This window comes from Leptonychotes weddellii, chromosome 14 (genome assembly GCF_054177405.1).
Source record: "Leptonychotes weddellii isolate Sample4059 chromosome 14, ASM5417740v2, whole genome shotgun sequence".
NCBI classification, from domain to species: domain Eukaryota; kingdom Metazoa; phylum Chordata; class Mammalia; order Carnivora; family Phocidae; genus Leptonychotes; species Leptonychotes weddellii.
In genome coordinates this window covers 53,765,026-53,785,705 of record NC_138382.1, presented here as the reverse complement: position 1 = coordinate 53,785,705, position 20,680 = coordinate 53,765,026, and the positions used below count along the sequence as shown (strand labels likewise).

Below are 20,680 nucleotides of genomic sequence, written 5' to 3'. Positions count from 1 at the left end.
GAACAGAAACACAAGGACTTAATAGAGTGTTTCTATGTAGGTTTGCCCTGTGGTGGATTGCAAAAGCGGTCATAACCCTCCTTCTCCTCCAACAAGGCTAGAAGAAATCTGCAGCTATGCCGCTTGGGGCTCTAGTCTGTTCTTGTAGCAAGAAACTCTCCTCATTACATCTGACTGTCAGAGTTCCTTTCAGGCACCAAATCCCCTCCTCTTGTGCCCGCCCGGCAGTAAGTCTTGCTCTCTACAGCCATGTCCCTGACATGGTGGCAGGTGGTTTGACGCAAGCCTGAAAGAGGACTGTGAATCTGTTTCTATTGACTTTCATTATTCCAGCAAGAATTTGAGGCTTTCTTGGGGTTTCTTTTAAAGCTTCAGAACTGAGCTGTCATTCTCGACCCACATAAAATCATCCCTATAATGGAAAACTTTTTGCTGAAACCTGCAGCTTGTATGTTTTTATTCTCCTCAAACTCAAGTAGTAAACTTCAGGGTAGTCCTGTGGGACTGAGCATGAGCCATTTTATAGTCTCTACCGGCCGGCTTATGCTTAGAGCCCAACAGGTGAACAAATAGGCTCTCACTTTTTTACTAAAGCACCATCTTTGTAGCCAGAGACTGTTTCAAGCCGGTGCTGTGCTCTGAGCCTCGCTGGCAGGATAGGAGTGGAAAGACATCCAGGGTTCTTCAAAAAAGAATACGCCACTCCCTGGTCTATCAGCCCTCCAGATGATACGTCTATTCCAATTTCAGGGCAGCTTGAGACTTGGTAAGAACTTCAGTTGAAAAGCATTGTAATGGCTCCTTTTGTCCCTGTGCCACTCCAGCAGGCAGTCTGTCCGTGGCAATCTGTCTTCTGAATGCATGTCCAGCTCCATATTCACAGTTTGAAATGGCCAACAGCTGGGGAGCAACACTTTGAGAGCCGCAGAATGGAAGGTAAATCTAAAATGTCTTTGTTTCCTAGGGCCAGTGTGGGACCCCGTCAGCTCACTGTGTGGAATACTTCCAATCTGAGTCAGGATAACCGACGAAAATACATCTTTAGTGATGAGGGAGGACAAAACCAGCTGAGCATCCGGACCCACCAAGACATCCCACTCCCTCCAAGGAGAAGAGAGCTCCCTGCCTCGCTGACCACCAACGGGAAGGCAGACTCCCTAAATGGAGCTCGGAACTCAGTGATGCAGGAACTCTCAGAGCTCGAGAAGCGGATTCAGGTGATCCGTCAGGAGCTGCAGCTGGCTGTGAGCAGGAAAACGGAGCTGGAAGAGTATCAAAGGACAAACCGGACTTGTGAGTCCTAGATGACCATGCTGCTCCCCTTCCCAGTTCCCGAATTCCTCTGAGCCCTTGAGACACTTTGTAATGCTCTTTTGTAACTACTGACAAAAGTGTGGGGAAGCGGAGGTCTAGGTCTCTCTTAGAGGTCAAGTCTGCCCATCCTAGCCTAAAAATCAGCCACAGCTCTTCCCAAGCTGACTCCCTAGCTCTCCAGGGTAGGGGTCTTTCAGAGCAGTGATGGTAAATTAGGAGTAAACTCCGTGGAAAGGATCTATGAATGACCAGGCAACCCCAGCTCCTCATTGGGTACCATACTAGTAGTTCTGGGTTTTAGCCCTTTCTCTGCACTCTCACCAACGAGATAAAATGTTACTCATATGTGGTTTTAATCTTAGCATAGAACAGGATTATCCAGGGTTGTGGCTTTTGATACAACTCCCCCAACTAGATTTGTTCCTGCATTCTGAACGGGGAGCCAGATAAGAGCCAGAGGTGTGGGTATGCAAACAATTAAGCGAACTCATTAGCATCACAGCAGACCAAGGATTGACCGGATCAAGCAGGAGCCCTGTTTTTGAGAGGGTCCCGTGTCTCCAACACCATCCTGACCAGCATTTAGTAGGAACAGCTTACGTGCCACGATGAAAGGGGACAGGGATGTGGTGAGCGGGAATAAGACAGGCAGAAGAGGCATTAAAAATGTACACCATGTTGAGAACAAAAGCTCTGGGCCAGAAAAACAATTTAGCTAAGGAAGGAATACAATACTTCGAATCTAACTACGCATCTCCACTACAGAGTGTGCCTTTTATAAAGGAAAGCAAAGCAAAGCAAGGACATGGCCTTAGATGAAACTGGACTACCCCTGCTTATTGCCCGCACGGGGCATGCAAGCTGGTTCTGTGGGTTAAGTGAAAAGGCTCAGCAAACCACACACTAGCCCGTTCTCAAATCGGCAGTTGCCTCTTAGCTTTAGGCATTCCTAAAGCGGACCCCCCTGCAAACACCACAAGCTTTAACATATGGAACGGTGCCCTGTGCGGTCCATCTCTGTACAGGTAACTAGCACGTGAGTCTCCCAGCCCCACACCTACTCCTCCCTGAGGGGCTGAGACCAGGTGTGGTCCCTCCCGTTCTCTCCCAGGCCCCCTCTGATGCCCCCAAGGAACTGATTATCAGTAACCTGGCTTCCTGATCCCAGACATCCCTGTCCCGGGTGCAGTGGCGTGGACGTGCATGCAGGAAGGAAAAGTCACGGGGAACTATGGAACACCAGTTCCCAGTGCTAGTGTAGATGCGAGGCATCTAGGAACCCATTAGAATGCTGACCGACAGGGCCTTTTTCCCCGGAAGATAGGGTGAGGTGGGGAGTCTGGCTCAGAAACCTGTTAACCAACTCCCCCAGGTGACTGACACGCGTATTCCAAAAAGTACTCTTCGAGAAACACTGTTCTAGAAGGATGGCTGCCCCCGGCCTGGGGAGAAGAGCCTTTTGAGAGGTTTTTACATTGTAGCACACAGCTGCTGATTCACCTTCCAAACAGCCACTCCCACCCCTGGGCACCACTTGGGACGAGACTCGCTCAGTTCTCACTTACTGTGCTCCGGCCTCATCTGTCAGGATGCCCAGCACGAATTCACAGCACTGTCCCAAGCACTGTGCTCTGTAACAGCTGCACATCACTGGAAAGGCTCCGCAATCACAAAATTTCCCCTGCATTTCCACCAGGAGCTACCCAGTCCCCAGGGAGAGACAACACCTTCGGCTGTAATTAGATAACACTTTAGTTGTTTTTGTCTGAGAAAACCCTGGGGTGGATGGAGGCACAGAGAGACTGATGAGGGAGATAAGAAGCTTCTAGTTAGACTTCATCCACCTCGCAGATGAAACAGTGAGGAAACAGGGGGAGCCCAGGAAACAGAAAGGACAGCCCTGCTTTGAAATGCCCTGTCCTCCCGTGTTCTCCCCCAGGCCCCGACGTAGATTTGCACCTGCCTTTGGAAGACATTGCCTCGTAGCCGCCCCCACCCATCTGCAGGAGCCGAGGACGCCGCAGCACCTGCCGTCCTGCTCTGCGCGGCCCGATGAGCCGGGGCACCTCCCGACGACGAGCCAGCCATGCTCCTCACGGACTCGGGCCCTTTTCTAACTCAGCTCCTCCTGACTGTTCTTGAGAAGCTGGCTATTTAAAGGAACCCAGAGGTGAATTCTTTTGTAAAGTAAAGAATCCTTTTGTAATGCAATTAATTCTCCCTTAACGTATCTGTTTTGTAAGTTTGGATTTTTGTATTGTGTGCTTAAGGGGTTTACCTTAAGCTTCTCTCCTGAGGCGTTCTAAGCGGGGGTAGCAGCCGCACGGCCCTGCCTACCCACAAAGTGGATGGCCAGGGGCTGGCCAGCAGCAGCAGGGGCTGAAAGCAGGCTTGCTGCCGTCCGCATCGCTTGAAATGCCTCCGTGTTCTGGATGAAGAGGAACCGCATAGCTGCTTGTGGTGGAACGAAGCGGTCCCAAGTAGTGGTGGTTGTCGTTATCGGTAGTAACTGAACAGTGTTTTGCAGTCTGTGAAAGTGTGTTGTGTTTTATAAAAAGAGTTCATGAAATGGTGGGTCCTTTGAAAACCCTCCTTTCTGTTCTGCTCCACCTGTCCTTTCAACTCCCCTCGGGCTCAAAAATCACAAAGATCAAAGTCTTCAGGTGGAGGATGGTATTTTAGTGAGGAAGAAAGAGGTAAGGGATTGCTCCCTTGCCTCCTCGTCCGGGCTCCTATTTCATGAGATGAGGAAGGTCCATTCTTTTCCAAGCTCTGGTGCTGGGCAGCCGGACAACCTGACTGTGTCGCACATCCCACCCCGTTTTCCAAGGGGAAGTTCCTGGCACAGGAAGCACACAATACAATATGGCAGGTGAGCAGGAACAGATAGGCTATGTGCTTCATGTAAATAATCCTGAGGGCCCCAGAGTGCGGAGGCCTCAAGGTAGAGGAGCAGCAAGGGGATCCCTCCAACTATTAAAGACGAGTTGGAAAAATGGGACAGCCAAGTGAGGCAGCCACAGGGACACAATCAGTTGAGGTCTTTAACGTGCCTGGAGGTGACTCCACCATTCGTGTTCTTGCTGTTGCACAAACCCTCTGCAGGAGCTGCTTCCGTGCCGACCAGGGAAGTGGTCAGTGAAGCAACTGCCAAGTAAAACCCGGCTACATCGGGGCAGTGGGCTTCTCGGTGTTGGGTCTAATAGGGCCTTGGAGCTAATAAGCACTTCCTTGGCATGGATAAAGAATGAAGGCGAAAGAAAGAAACTACTTTAGAGCCTCTCTCCTCCCAACTCATTTTTGATAAGCAAACCAGAAAATCCAACCAGTCATGGAAAGAACTTGTGTTTTAGTCATCAAAACCACTCCACTAGCTGCACTGTTGAGTTATTCCTTTCTTCACCTACCTATGCCACCCATCTAATCCAGGAGTCCCTCACTCTTTTTCGTTTTGTTCCCAATCGTTTTATGAAAATAATGTACTTAGAGTTATTTTCTTAAGGTTTGTAAAGAGTGTTTGCATTGTGTCTTCATTTTAACGTGTGTGCAATCGCTCCAGTCCAGGAAGAACTGAAATGCTGTCTTGTGAGCATGAAGTGAATAGGCTGTTTTGCTCCAGCCACTTTTCTTGTACAACCACGTGGATGGACTAGATGTTCTCAGGTCTTTTCCATCTTCAGTTTCTATGACTGTGGAATAAATGTTCAGATAGAAACTTCATTTTCTGATGTACTGCTGGCATTGTCTTGGGGGATTCAAATGTGGACGTGGTACCAGCCCCTTCCTCACAGGAGACCCACTCATGCTAGGATTTATACTTGTTTCCTTAGTAGAGTCGACGTGGCACAAAATATGCTGAGAAAACTCAGAGCCCAGGCATCACAAAGTTCAATCGAAATGGCTTCATCTGAAAGACATTCTAGGAAAAGCCACAATACTGAGAGAGCTCTAAAAAACTCTGCCCTGGCCACCCTCATTTAGTAATTCAACAACCAGCTGCCACACAGCCTGTGTTTACGTGCCAAGTGCAGGAGACACATAGTGAATAATAAGATGGGCGTGGTCTCTGAGCTCAGGGACCTTCTCACAAGCTGTCCTTTTCACAACCTGTCAATAGACAATACTATAGTAGCTAACATTTATTGAGCATTTATTTTATTCCAGCTTCATTAAAACCCCATGACACAGGTTCTCTAGACCTAGTCTACAGTAGATAAACTAGACCTCCAGTTTACAGATGGGAAGACTAAGGCTCAGGGAATTATGGAAGTTGTCCAAGGTCACCCGGCTAGGAAGAGGAGTGGCCAAGACAGATTCACACACAGGCAGTGCAATTCCAGAACACCCATTTCACACTGTCGGGATTCTGATCGCTGCCTTACAACCCCCTCTCCTTCCTCCAACCCCCCCTTCAGTCTTTCTGCCATCGCGGCTCCGGCCCATGCCTCGCTGGGCCCCCAGCTCCACAGGGAAGGAAGCCGATGCACAAACTGCACCTGCCTTGCCCCGTCCACTGAACTCAACACTGTGGCCCCAAGTCTCACAGAAACAGCTGTTGTAGGCGTCCCTCTTGGCTTTCTGGCCCGAGAACTGGTACAGACGCAGCTGAGGATCCCTGAGCAGTCCTGCGGTCTCAGGCCTGCCGCGGTTTCTGACGCACCCGGCAGTTTCAGCTGCTTGGCCACCTTGCCAGCGTGAAGCTGCTAGCGGGACGCATTCATCAAATCTCGTACAAATACACACCTACTGTAACCTAGCTCAACTGCCAACTTACCCAAGGTTGTTTTGCATCAGTCACTCCTTGTTTGGATGCTGATTTTGAGCCCGGCATTGGGCTAGCTGCTGGCGAGAGAAAGAGAAAAAGCAAGATTCTGACCCCATGGAGCTCAGTCCAGCAGGGAGACACAAACTGGCAAACCAATGTGGCGTATATTCTGATAAATGCATATCAGGTACTGTGGAGGCGAAAAAGACACTTGTCCTCTGTGTGCGTGCGTGCGTGTGTGTGTGTGCACTTGCGCACCCGCAGTGGAGAAACTAAGAGGAGGGTTAACAGGCACCCCAGGTAAAACAAACAGAATGTGCTAAGTTCCAGAGTTGGGAAACTATGACAATCAAAAAACGTAGGAACATCAGATAACTCAGTATGACAGAAAAATAAAGCACAGGTGGGTAACAAGCTGTAAGGACTGCAAAGAGAAAAGCAGAGGCAAGATCCCTATGCTAAATCGGATTTGTATCCCAAAGACTACAGGAACCATTAAAGGATCTTAGGCTAAAGAGGTTATAGTAGAAGATCAGGGTCCTCACTGCTGGGTGGTACTGGGTATCATTCACATACGTTCTATTTGTTTGTAGGACAGTGAGCAAATGAAGTTAACTTTTTGATGCCTGGGCATGACCTGGCCATGGTATCATTTAACCAGCACAGGTGGACTTAGAGAGGGACATAAATAAACACATACAATCTAGATTCTAAATATGTCAGTCTTCTTTTTGCCTAGAAATAAGGAGAAAATGTAGAAGAAAAATTGACCTCTCAATTTATTTGCAATACAAGTTAGTATTTTGAGCATTTACTAGTTGCCAGGCATTCTGCTAAATGTTTTGTGTATACTGACTCATTTCATCCTCAATACAATTCTATAATGTAGTTATTATTTTACAGATTAAGAAACTGAAACAGAGAGCTGAAATAACCTAGTAAGAGGCAGGGCCATACTCATCCTAAGTCTGACTTCACGAGAAACATGTTTAGCACAGCACCTGGCATCACAATGCATCAAAGGGCTGGGCTGGGTGAGCAAGGAGAAATCTAAGATCCCTTTGGTTCAGTTCTACTCTGGAACAAAGTGCTATGGGAACTCTCAATGAATAGGGGAAGAATATGCAGTCCTAATCTAGGGCCTGGCAGAGAGCCTACATAAATTAGAAATCTTCAGAAAGACTTAAAAGACTCAAGTATTTTCATTTATTATCTTCCTGATGACATGCATTCTATTGGTACATATCTCCACTTAGGGTAAAAGAAAAAACAGAGGTCTGATTGCCACATTATGATTCTGCTGCTAAACTGAGTGACCCTGGGACTTGTTTCCTCATCTCTAAAATAAGGACATGGGGAATACAAAGCTGGTGCAGCCACTCCGGAAAACAGGATGGAGGTTCCTCAAGAAGTTAAAAATAGAGCTACCCTACAACCTAGCAATTGCACTACTAGGTATTTATCCCAAAGATACAGATGTAGTGAAAAGAAGGGGCACATGCACCCCAATGTTCATAGCAGCAATGTCCACAATAGCCAAACCGTGGAAGAAGCTGAGATGCCCTTCAACAGATGGATGGATAAAGAAGATGTGGTTCATATATACAATGGAATATTACTCAGCCATCAGAAAGGATGAATACCTACCATTTACATCAACGTGGATGGAACTGGATGGTATTATGCTAAGGGAAGTAAGTCAAGTAGAGAAAGACAATTATCACATGGTTTCACTCATATGTGGAACATTAGGAATAGTGAGGAGGACCATTGGGGAAGGGAGGAAAACTGAATGGGAAGAAACCAGAGAGGGAGACAAACCATGACAGACTCTTGACTCTAGGAAACAAACTGAGGGTTGCTGAAGAGGAGGTGGGGGTGGGGGGGAAATGGGGTAACTGGGTGATGGGCATTGAGGAGGGCAAGTGATGTGATGAGCACTGGGTATTACATGCACCTAATGAATCACTGAACACTACATCAAAAACATGATGTACTATATGTTGGCTAATTGAATTTAAATTAAAAAATTTAAAAAATAAAATAAGCACACGGTTTGAGGTCCCTTTTAGCTCCCACATCCTAGCTTTCAAATCATTCCACTCCGTAGATTTCAGTAACCTGAAATCCTCATAGTGTTACTCTATTAATGCAAATATACTATGCTTCCAACTTTGTCCACAATTTCCCTCAAAAAAAAAAAGACTAAACCTATAAAAGAAGCCATAGCTATCACGGATTGCCTCAAACAGAGCTATCAGTTTCAGAATTCATAATAATTTCCTTTGTTATCACCACAAAAGGAAATTTAAAGTTATATATTTCAGGATAATCCAAATTTGAAGGGTTACTTCAATATATGAGGAAAAATTGTTTCCACTTAGGGGGTGAAAAAAATGAGTAAGGTTTGAATTACACACTGGTCCAATAAAGCAGACTTCTGAGGAACTGTTAGCAGAAGCAAGGAGCTGAATTAACTTAACCATGCGGACCTTCCCTGAGTGCTGTAGGCCAGGCCTCCTGATGGATAATGGGGACTATGTTGTTAAGACACTGCTCTTTCTATGTCCTAATTTTAGGACCTGTGATATATGCCACAAATAAGACCTTAATATCTAACATTAGGAAGAGACCAAATCTGGGGAGAAATCCCCAGAAAGTAAAGTTCAATTTCTGTGTGGTGGGACAATTACAGATCTAGGAAATGTTTAGGTTATTTCCATACCAGAGGTTTCCTATTATGTAAACGCAATCCAACATGTACACAACCCACCAGTTTCTACTTACTCTCAATGTAGCTGTCTTATCACGTCGAATCAGGCAGACTTTCGTAGTAAGAACTAGTTAAAACTTCTCTGCATACTCACTGGTACTTGGGTTTATCTATCAATTGATAATCCTCAGCAAAAACCTTAAAGACCAAATTTGAAAGGCATTCCACACCAACAAATGATCATGGAAACTGATGAGAGCGGAATATACCTTCCTTCAAGAAGCGAGCATCACCATCCCAGTAGGTCTAAAAGAAGACAAGTGATCATTTCTCTATTCTCCAGAATCTTCCCATGAATCCCCACAATATCAGACTCCGGAGTGCTGACCATTACACCATGGGGCCCACTTGAATCCTCACAACATCAAATCACATTCATCACTCAAGTGGCATGTACGTAGTACTATGTGCACAGAACTCCTGCCCTTGAAGAACAAAGATGCCTTGTGGACCTGGACAGAGATTAAAAAAAGCAAACAAGGAATCCCAATGGGAATTCATATAAGAATGCAACAGCTGGGGCGCCTGGGTGGCTCAGTCGTTAAGCGTCTGCCTTCAGCTCAGGTTATGATCCCAGGGTCCTGGGATCGAGCCCCACATCAGGCTCTCTGCTCCGCGGGAAGCCTGCTTCTCCCTCTCCCACTCCCCCTGCTTGTGTTCCCTCTCTCGCTGTGTCTCTCTCTGTCAAATAAATAAAATCTTTAAAAAAAAAAAAAAAGAATGCAACAGCTTTCAGAAATAGCTGAGATCTTGAAAAAGATCCCTATGGAGGTAAGAATTTAAAAGCCAACCATGTAGTTAAGATATATGCCTTAAAGCATTATCAACCCTGATTTTGGTCCAAATTGCCAAGACAATTTCCAAGATAACAACAAAATAAAGAAAAAAGAGACCATCCCCTCAAGACCTGAAAAAAAGAGAGAAAGGGAAGACTCTAGTACTTCTCCAATAATCCTTGAAGTTGGCATTCTATATTAAGCATTAAAGAAATTTTCTAAAAAGTTCCTTATGGATCTAAAACAATGATTCTTTTTTCTTAAAGATTTATTATAGGGGCTCCTGGGTGGCTCAGTCGGTTAAGCGTCTGCCTTCAGCTCAGGTCATGATCTCAGGGTCCTGGGATGAAGCCCCACATCGGGCTCCCGGCTCAGCGGGGAGTCTGCTTCTCCCTCCCCCACTCCCCCTGCTTGTGTTCCCTCTCTCGCTGTGTCTCTCTCTGTCAAATAAATAAATAAATCTTTTTAAAAAGATTTGAGAGAGAGACAGAGAGTGCGTGGGGGGAGCAGAGGGAGAGGGGGAGAGAGAATCCTCAAGCAGACCCCCCACTGAGCAAGGAGCCTGATGTGGGGCGCAATCCCAGGACGCTGAGATCATGATCTGAGCTGAAATCAAGAATCAGATGCTTAACCAACGGAGCCACACAGGCGCTGTGATTTTTTTGGACGATTGTGAGGTTTCAAATTTCCTTTGAGAATCTGAAAAAAGCTATGAATAAAGTGCATACAACACAAACAAAATTTTGTATACAATTTGTGGGTATTCCTGAAGCCCATTCATTGGCCTCTTCCGTAGTAAGAAGCCAGACTGTCCAAAAATCATCACCATTTTTGGTAATTATCTCAAAATGTCTCTAAGAGCTATGTTGCTGGGACTTCAAACTAGTTGGGACTAGAGGCTCCCTGCTCTTCCCAACTAGAGGAACTTCCCCTAAATCCAGCTCCCCATGGGACTAGTGGTTTTCTGCCACAATATTCCAGAGGCTGCAGTCCCCTGATGCTGGGCAGCCAGCTTTCTTAGCCAAATGTCATAAACAGTAAATATCCCAACCCAAACCACCTGCTGCCCAAGAAAAACACGAACACTAAAACAAACTGAATCCTGCTTTAATTGAAGCTTATGGAGTATAAAGTCCTACAGAAACATTACAGAGAATCTTCCGGAAAACAGGGATCACAGCAATCCCTGTGGAGAGGCAGATGAGAGTAATTCATAGCTCACTAAGGCCTCTCTGTATCAAGTTCCCAGAGTACCCAGAAGATCTCTTTATCATCTCAGTCCTGTTCCCCATCCTCCCCAAGCTTGATTTCATTTTAAGATAAAAACTAAATTTGAAATTATTCTGGCCTCAAGAAATTTAAAGACTTTTTAATGAGTAGGACATTCAAAACTTAAATAACTTCCAACATGGAACCCAGCTGACCTTAACAAGTTACTTTGTTAGTGAATAGAAAATGGACTGAATCATCCTGGACATAATTTCATTAAGGCTTCAAACCATCCAGGAAAAAGTGGCACAATTATACCATTTTTTAATCCAACTTTACAAAAAGTTTACTACCCAAATCAAGAAATGTTTGTGCCCACAGAGAGCTTATCTCTAAAAGATCCCCCTCACCCCCCAAAACAGCCGTAGGTCTCCACTCTTCTTTGCTCCCTTCTCTGTGTCAGAAACACCAATTTACTTCTTCAGGAGGAATGGAAATCCAAGATTATATAGTAAGCCTGAAGAAGAAAATGCTAGGAAATCTAAAAGCAGGAAAGAAATAAGCTGGTGGGGAAGACAAATGAGAGTTGTTTGTTTCGAATTCATTCTTAAACCCAAGACTTGCCTTTACCGGTCCTTTTCCCTGAAATCATCTAGCTATTAGAGAGGAGAGCCTGGACGTAAAGTCTGTGAAGGAAAGGTCGCTGGCAGACAAACTGCCCTGTAGGTGACAGTCAAGGAGAGAAGAGGTAGAGGTTTTGGTGGTTAATGAAGAAGTGCCTGTCTAGCCACTCCCTCTTCTACTCTTGGCTTGGCTCAACCAATATAGATGCGATGGAAATCATTGGCACCAAACGCAGCGTTACACTTGGGACATTTGCGCTGACGGGTGTCATAGCGTGTCTTCACACACTCAAAGCAGAAAACATGAAAACACTTGGTCAGTACGGCGTCCTTTTTACGCATGTTGCAACATGGACAGGTCAGGCGTGCCTTAAAAAAAAAAAAAAGAAGAAGTCAGAGTCTGATCGACCATAAAGGTTTAAATGGCTATCATATGGAAGCAAACGAGCAGGAAACCCACTAAGCACGAAGACAAGAGTGCCACCCCCGCCCAAAAGAAACCATCCTCTGGTTCCCTTCATGTAAATAAGTTCGGTGTTTATTCTCCCAGTCTATTAGCAGGCCACTTCAGGCCTGAACAAAAACACAAAGAAATCACCGAGGCAGTTTTCCTAACCTTGTAATCCTTAATCTCCTCCATCAGGATCTCATCACATTTGGGCACATTGTCTGGTTTCTTTGTGGTCTCCAGCTTCCTTCGAAGTCGAGAGATGTCCTCCTGTGGTAAGAGAGCATACCCATTAGACGCACTCCCCCAGACCTGCCATTCTGAGGAAAAAAATTGCTCCAACTTGAACTTTCTGCTCGGCAAAGAAAGGACTTTCTGTCCTCTCCCGGCCAATTATCTCTTAGGAATGCAGAGAACCGGAATGGCAAATACCTTCTTTTGTTCCAGAGCACAAAACCATAATCCTATTACCAAACTGAGTTGCACCTAACTACTGTCAATGCAGTTCTGTAAAAATACAGTCTAAGAATTAAAAAAAAAAAGATGAAAAACTTGATAAGCAACTTTATTTTAAGGCAATTACTTTCAAGCTGAAGGTAGAGTGGATTAAAATAATTTACAGATGTATGGATAAGGATAGAAAGTCATCATGAGAAACACTGGACATGCCAAAAATAGAAACACTATAGAACTTTAAAATCCTCTAGTTTGATATGTTGCTACTTCTTTATAAATTTACCAATTCATTCAATTCATAAGTATGTATTTCATGCCCACCGGCTGGTAGGCACCGTGACAGGCTTTGGGGGATATGGCAGTGAAGAAAACAGACTTGGTCTCTTCACTCAAGGAACTTATAATCAAGTAGGAGATGACACACATCAGACCAATGACTCTTTCATAACATTTCAGAGCTCAGAACATACGTAAAAGGTGAAATGTAAAGAAAACACAATTGCTCTTGCCTGGGCTCGTTTGAAATTGAACATGTCCTTTTCTTTGGTGACACTGTTCTCCACGATCTCATCCTGAAAATCATGGAGCTTCTTCTGAGCCAACTCCAGTTGCGCTTTGAGGTCATCTGCCAGCTGGGCTGCCTCCATCGCCTAGGCGGGATGTACAAATAGCGTCCACTTATTTCTAAGGAGGCAAAATGTTAACCCGGTCCAAGGAAGAAAGTGAACCTCTAATTTCATCCGTGTCCTACTTATTTGTTCCTCTGAGACTAACTTTAGATTACAGAGTAAGCAATCCTACCTTGCGTTTATTCATCTCTAAGGCTTGAGTCCTAAGACCCAGCTCCTTCTCCCCCGTGCCAATGTTGCTTTGTAACAGATGCTCCTTCTCTTCCAATTTCCTTACTACCTGTAACTGCGCATCAACCTTTGAAAAAGAAAAATCATACTTTAACACAAACAGGAAAGAAAAAAAACTATGAACTGACTAGGTGCTGTTAATCCATAGGCCCACAAAAAGAGAGTCTGTTAGAAATCTCAAATCATCACTCTCTTTACCCATGAACCCTTCAAAATACATGCAAGACCACAATACTTAAAAGCTTCCCTTTTCATACAAAAAAAAAACAAAAAAATCATTGTTGATGATTCAAGCAAGAGTTTAAGAAACCACTGAAAATTCTTCTCCAAAATTGCCAAGAGCAAAAGGAATTACATTTACAGATATTCACCTTTTAGTCATACTAATTCTCGAAGCCTGGCAGTTCATACTAGACCATGTAAATTACAGCTCAAACAAAGGCCATGTGTATCTCTCTCAGAATGGTTAGAAGTTCTAAAGCAGTCTTTTTCTTGAAATTCACACACAAAGTGGAGTCACCATGAAAGGGTAAAAAAGTCAAGTCACACCCCCACAGACTCTCATCCCAACATCCAGAGGTAATCAGGTAACCACTCTGTTTCTCATGCAGCCTTCCAGAAATTTGTAAACTACACAGCACACACACAAAGACGTACACATTTTTAAATAAAAGGGATAATAAAACAAATCACATAATGATAACACCTTCCATACTAGCAGATCCATATTTGTTTTAACAGCTAAACTGTACTTCTTTGCAGGGATGTATAATTTGTTTAAAAGAATGCTAAAAATATACATTTATACCAGAATGCTAACAATACACATTTTCAGGGTTTTGTTTTTTTTTTAATGCCACAATAATCATTCTTTAACGCATGTAGAAAGTGCCCTACTTCAACAGAATTCTGGCAAGCTCTATTCAAATTACCTGAGTCTTTAGAGTCAAAACCTGGTCAGCTAGCTCCTCCTTCTCTTCTTTAAGTAACTTGTGGATCTGATTTGACTTGATACGCTCAGACATGAGCTTGAAATTTGCATCATCCTTCTCCCGCAACTGCTGCATTAAACGGATATTTTGCTCTTGCATGTCTTCAAAGGCCTGGCCTGTAACATCCATCTCCGAGAGGAGAGCCTCTTCCTCCTAAAATACGGAGAAAGAACCCTCATTTTAATAGAATCTTCTAACTCCAAAGAAACGAGCACTGGAAACTAAACTTTCCCAGTGTTCATTCAGAAATAAATTAACCTAGTGACAGAGAAACTCAGTTTTAAGCAGCTTAGTTTTGTCACTTAGGTTAGCCCGAGGAATACAAATGAAGCTCTTATTATTTGAAGCCACTGGCACTGATGATCTGATGCTCAGCTGATTTATATTCAGAGTAAACAAAACTTCTACACACCATAATGCAGCAAACTGATCAAGTAGCAGTTGGTGAAGAGAACTTCTATCACAAAGCCTCCCATTTTCCCACACTTTTCCACAACTGTAATATCACATTTCACTACAGACTTTCCAACAGTACCGCACAACAATCTAATGGGTGAAGATCAGTACCTAAAAATATGTATTTTTTAAAGATTTTATTTATTTATTTGAGAAAGCATGAGAGCAAGATTGAGAGAACGAGTTGGGGGGAAGAGGCAGAGGAAGAAGCAGACTCCCCGCTGAGCAGGGAGCCCGACATGGGCCTCATTCCCAGGACTCTGGGATCATGACCTAAGCCAAAGGCAGCCGCTAAACTGACTGAGACACCCAGGTGCCCAGTACCTAAAGATATTTTGACTTATATTTTGTGTTATGAGGAGACTGTGAGGAGAAAAGTCTTTACAGACCATGACCTGAGCCGAAGGCAGACGCTTAACGACTGAGCCACCCAGGCGCCCAGTTTTGTATATTTGTAATCATAATGTACATAAAACCTTATATATATATATATATATATTTTTTTTTTATATTTATTTTTTTATTTTTATATTTATTTATTTTTCCCCCATTTAGACTCACTCCTGATTCCAGATCAGCAGAGGAAGGATAGATCCCTCCACAAACAATGTTTGAACAACTGGCTACCCAATTTGAAAATAAATTTCCTGCCTCACAAATACATAAAACAAAATAATAAAGAATGAAAGACGTCAGTCTAAAAACAAATATACATATAGGAGAAAAATATTCACAAAAAGAAAAAGACTGGAATGAAAGAGCACACTGCACTGTCAATAACTTGTCAAGTAACATTTATTTAAAAACCCAACTAAACAAAGAGAGTGTGCCCACCTGCTTGGCCATGGCCAGCTTCTTCTGCAGGTACTCTATCTGCTCCTCAACTGCCCGGATCTTCCTCAAGGCGTCCTCATCAGCCATCTTCTTGTTCTCCTTTTTCTCCTTATCCTCTAGATCCTTGAGTCTTTGCCTTAGGTCTTCCAACTAGAGAAGGTAAGGAATCATGTGCATGAGAAGAAAAAGCTATAATACAATTTCAAAAATCAACTGATCCTGTGTAGGATGGAGGGCCCACAATACCAAAGAACCTTGAGAGAATTCGAAAGGGAAGCGCTTTACTGGCAGGTCACATCACACTGCTCTGACTTCCCTCCATTCCCACATGACACACTTGTATAAGCAACGCTGGTGAGGAGTGCATGTGCACCTCTCTTTCCGATAGTGGTTCTCACCCTTTTTTTAAGGCCCCCAAATTGTAAGAGAATATGACATTCTTCCCAAAAGTAATCAGAAAAGTGACTCACTAGATTTATGGGAAAAGCATTAATGGGAAAGAGGGAATAAAAAGCCTGAAAAGGTTACTCCTATTCCCAGAAATTGTGATACACCTTACCACCTAGTGGACAATACAGAAATCTGTTTTATTTTAGATGGTCTCTGAAAGGGAAGAAAATGCTGCTGAGTTTTAAATGCTAACTTTAAAGATGAAGAAGGAAACTACATCCTTCAGAAATGTGAAGGAAAATCCCATAAATGCAGACTGTAACAGAATGACAGGTAATGGCAGACGACATTACCTCTGCCTTAGACTTCTTCTCAGCCGCCATCAGCTGAACTTTGTCTCTCTGTTCCTTTGGGGCAGAGCGGTACATATCTAGCAATAGTTTCATCTCCTTTTGGCTCTCTTGTGCCTTCCTATGATGAGGGTGGTAGAGGGAAGGGAAGGGTGTAACGAGAAAACACAGGACATCAGAGCAAGGGAATTTGGAATTGAGCAAAATAATTTACAACAGTTCCATGTACACCTTACAGCACAGCTCTAAAAGAAAACTTCTGCACGGACCATCAGGAGACTTGTGGATATACTCAGAAACTATAGAAAAGCAAGCTAACTAATGGAATCATTTCTCCTTCAGACCAAGTTCTCCAACATAAAGTTATAAAATAAACACCTTGGCCTTAGTTAAAGAGGCACAATTCTGGGGCCCCACTCTTAGAAACTGAGATTCAGTAGCTCTGTGATGGGGTCCAGGAATATATTTTAAATAAGTCACCCAGATGATTCTGATACCACACCTGAAAAAAGCATTTGCCTTAAAGAGATCAAGAAGAAAGAATGAGAAAAAAGGGAGAAAACTAGATTCAATAATGGAGTGATTAGCCGTCAGCTGAAGACTGAAACTTCACCTCCTACTAAATTATCAAATCTCTTTTTTTTTTAAGATTTTATTTATTTATTTGAGAGAGAGAGAGAATGAGAGAGAGAGAGCACATGAGAGGGGGGAGGGTCAGAGGGAGAAGCAGACTCCCTGCTGAACAGGGAGCCCGATACGGGACTCGATCCAGGGACTCCAGGATCATGACCTGAGCCGAAGGCAGTCGCTTAACCAACTGAGCCACCCAGGCGCCCTAAATTATCAAATCTCTTAACTATACTTTTATATACCAAAGTTCAAATGTTTTGAGCACAGTTGTCCTTCAAATCCACGTATCAATAAAGGCACAACCATGACCAATGGGAAGCAAGACGTAACCAGTTCTACCAGAGAAGTTACTGGTTATGCAGGAAGAGAAGGCACAGTATGTGACATTATGTTGGTATTTCATTAACCGACAGGTCTGTCTTACCATTTCCATGCCTGCAGGAATAAACCTCCTAAGACATCTCTTAAAATGATCTGATACATACACAAACTAGTTAACTGCTAGGCAAACAGATCAACGTTGTTCAAGTTATACTGATACAAACTCTACCCATTATGATTTTAAATTATAGTTCATGCCAGCAATCTGCCAGCAGTTAATTTCAATAATTCTCATGAGTATTGCTTAAATCATGACACCCTGGTCCCTTAATTTGGATTCATGAAGAATAAGGCTATAAGTTCAGGGCTTACTGAGACCTGACCACTGAACCAGACTACGCAAGAGCCCACACAAGCCATTTTGACTGCACACTTGATTAAAAATTGAGAGCACAATTAATTGTACATTTAGTTATACCCAAGATACTATGATGGTCTGTAAGTCATGCCATCCACCAAACAGTTCATGCATGATGTCCTAACCTCAGCTTCTGAGTCAAACAGTTTCTCTAAATTCTGCTCTTACTTGAGTTCAATCTTCAATTGTTTGATAACTTCTGCTTCCTTTTTCCTTCCATCGTCATGTTTCCCTTTCTCTTTATCCTTAGCAGAGTCTCTTTCTTTCTCTGACTCTTTCAGTTTCTGCTTCTCTCGTTCCCTCTCCTTTTCCTTCTCCCGCTCTCTTTCTCTCTCCCTCTCTTTCTCCCTCCTTTCTCGTTCTCGTTCTTCCTCGTCCCGTTTGGACTTAATTTCATTGACTTCTTCCTGAGATGCCTTTGACGCAGAGGACTGGGCAGCTAAGTCCTCAGGATCTTGCTTCAGTTCTGCAGGCTCATCCTTCGGGTCCTCAGTACTGGACTGAGACTGCAGGAGGGCAGTGCCGCTGCGCAGACGGGTCTGGGGGACAAAGAGGGGAAGGAAGCGCATCACTGACAGCAACCACCCCGCTCGCCTCCCTCGAACCCGGCTACACGAACAGAAGAGCAGCACTTAGTCTACCCGTCCTGGTTACCTTGTTCAGGTCAGACTGGGCTTCTCTCAATTTCCGCTTGTACCTCAGGACCTCGCCTTTCAGCTGGTGATTGTGATTCTGGAGGCTACTGATGAGGTGGCGCATCTCCCGGTTTATGGGGCCTTAAATACAGCAACAGCAATGTTACGAAGAACTGTGACCAGGGCAAAGGCACAAGGAGAGAAAGTGCGGAACGCATCAGGGACCTCTGAGAAACAGGGAAAATTACCAAAAGAAAGATTCCTTCTCACAAGAAGAAAACAAAACTGGCCAGTCTGAGTTGGGAAAAACAAGCACCAAGCTGTGAGCCAAAATGAATTCCAGGATTTGGTTTAAGGGTCTTTAAGACATCGGAGCTCCACTTAATCCTAACAAGTCCAGGTAACCATACGGTATTGTTTAAGGAAGGCATTTGCAGTAAGCTGCAGGGTGAAGCAAGAATAATCATACCTGCTTGCTCATTGGCGGCAAGGGTCTGCTCAAATTCTATCCTCAGCATCTCATACTCCTTGCGGACCTGGGCCAGCGTATCTTCCAGCTGGATCACTTCGGTCCTCAGCTTCTTATGAAGACTAACTTCATCTCGCTACGTGCAAAAAAGGGAACCAATCAAAAATTCTTATCCAAGGGCGCCTGGGTGGCTCAGTTGGTTAAGCGACTGCCTTCGGCTCAGGTCATGATCCTGGAGTCCCGGGATCGAATGCCGCATCGGGCTCCCTGCTTGGCAGGGAGTCTGCTTCTCCCTCTGACCCTCCTCCCTCTCATGCTCTCTGTCTCTCATTCTGTCTCTCAAATAAATTAATAAAATCTTTAAAAAAAAAAAAATCCTTATCCAAATGTGGAAACATCATCATATTCTATTACTAGGTTTCCTAATTTTGACCCATAAGGATCTAAGAAGAAAAAAAGGAAATACTAAGAGGGATTACTCTGAAAAGTTCCAATTCAATCAATATATAATAAGCACCAGGCAGCTACGAAAAACTGATTTGAGAACTGGCAGGATATTAAAGAAATAGGGGAAATAGCCCCTTCCTGTGAGAATGCTATAATTTACAAGGAGTACAAACAATAAAACGGGATATAAACATTGTAAGGTAAGATATATTAAATTCAATTCATTTGTCAGACATACAGTAAAAGACCAACTATGACAAACATTACCTTAAGGACTATGGAAGGTATAAAAGTGAACACATGAATAAAAGTTTTTTCCTTAAAAAAAAAAAAAAAGTATTTACATTTGCCCGGACACATATAATGGCTTATAAACGGTGCGGCAGCTTCTACCCACTACTCTCGCCCATGCACATAAGGCTCCAGCCATAGTAAACTATTTCTAAATCTGTTCTTCTCACTGCTGAGAATGCCCTTCTATTTTGTCTACCAGTAAACCTGCATTTATACAAAACTTGTATTTACGGTTTCTACCAGTAAACTTAAGATTCACACTTTACTCTGGCAAGTGGTTATCAGGAAGGTTCCACAGGAAATCAGATGCTCTCCTTTATTACTGCCTCTTTTGGGTACGCCTCTGTTGTCCCATACCTCATTCTAATGGTCACTACTCTCCCCGCTAAGCTGTATGATCCCAGATGCCAGGATGCCCACCATCCAGCAGAGTAAAGACATATGGTCACTCCATACACGCTTATCAAATGAGCAATAATTGCTCATGAGAGGGTAAAATTATAAAATTTACGAGGCAGAAAAGCTTATATATAGAAGACAAAGCGAGGCTGTTACCTCAATGAGCTCAACTTGGCGCTGGTGGGTCCCCCTGGTGCCATGAAGCAGTGTCCGAGCCTCATCCAAGTGCGCTTTCAACTGCAGGCTCTCATTGTACAGGACGGAGAACTGCGACTGCATACAGCGGTACTCCGGGGTCTCCTTAACCGCCTCCTCCACCGCGCTCCGCAGCTCCACCTGAGGAGGGCCCAAAAACGAGTCAGAAGCAGAAGCTAGCGTCTGTGCCCTAGATGCCAGACAGGGAATAAAACCTTAAACTCAGTGATGTTGTCCTGTGCAATTGAGACAAGCTTTTTTTGTTTTATTTTGTTTTTGTTTTTTAAGATTTATTTATTTGTCAGAGAGAGCGCACATGCAGGGGGAGCAACGGACAGAAGGAAAAGCAGGATCCCTGCCGAGCAGGGAGCCCAATGCAGGACTCAATCCAAGGACCCTGGCATCATGACCTGAGTCGAAGGCAGACACTTAACCGACTGAGCCACCCAGGTGTCCTGAATTAAGACAAGCTTTATGAAGATTATGGATTATATCTGCCCACTCTTCTAGTTCTGTAAAATCTACATCAAATTAAATCTGACCAGCCAAGAGGTGACACCAGGTAGGGGCGCCTGGGTGGCTCAGTTGGTTAAGCGACTGCCTTCGGCTCAGGTCATGATCCTGGA

General features: G+C 44.0%; 1 protein-coding gene and 1 long non-coding RNA gene across 3 annotated transcripts in view; one reads left to right on the top strand and one right to left on the bottom strand.

The window, feature by feature from the left end:
• The first annotated feature begins 1,169 nt into the window (after positions 1 to 1,169).
• Positions 1,170 to 5,034, top strand: LOC145717082 (uncharacterized). The gene is made up of 2 exons (XR_014140095.1): positions 1,170 to 1,293; positions 3,254 to 5,034. It is a non-coding gene; the product is annotated as an uncharacterized LOC145717082 (long non-coding RNA).
• A 5,685-nt stretch (positions 5,035 to 10,719) lies between these two features.
• RNF20 (ring finger protein 20) overlaps positions 10,720 to 20,680 on the bottom strand; it is a 25,262-nt gene continuing 15,301 nt past the window's right edge. For both annotated transcript variants that reach the window (XM_081803277.1, XM_006727635.3), the window contains 11 exons: positions 20,016 to 20,195; positions 18,720 to 18,855; positions 18,270 to 18,391; positions 17,784 to 18,154; positions 16,250 to 16,367; positions 15,507 to 15,656; positions 14,157 to 14,369; positions 13,166 to 13,291; positions 12,874 to 13,014; positions 12,077 to 12,178; positions 10,720 to 11,829 (listed from right to left, as the gene is read on the bottom strand). In XM_081803277.1, the coding sequence (XP_081659403.1) occupies positions 11,653 to 11,829; positions 12,077 to 12,178; positions 12,874 to 13,014; positions 13,166 to 13,291; positions 14,157 to 14,369; positions 15,507 to 15,656; positions 16,250 to 16,367; positions 17,784 to 18,154; positions 18,270 to 18,391; positions 18,720 to 18,855; positions 20,016 to 20,195 (1,836 nt within the window). In that variant the 3' untranslated portion in view covers positions 10,720 to 11,652. The remainder of the gene's footprint in view (positions 11,830 to 12,076; positions 12,179 to 12,873; positions 13,015 to 13,165; positions 13,292 to 14,156; positions 14,370 to 15,506; positions 15,657 to 16,249; positions 16,368 to 17,783; positions 18,155 to 18,269; positions 18,392 to 18,719; positions 18,856 to 20,015; positions 20,196 to 20,680) is intronic.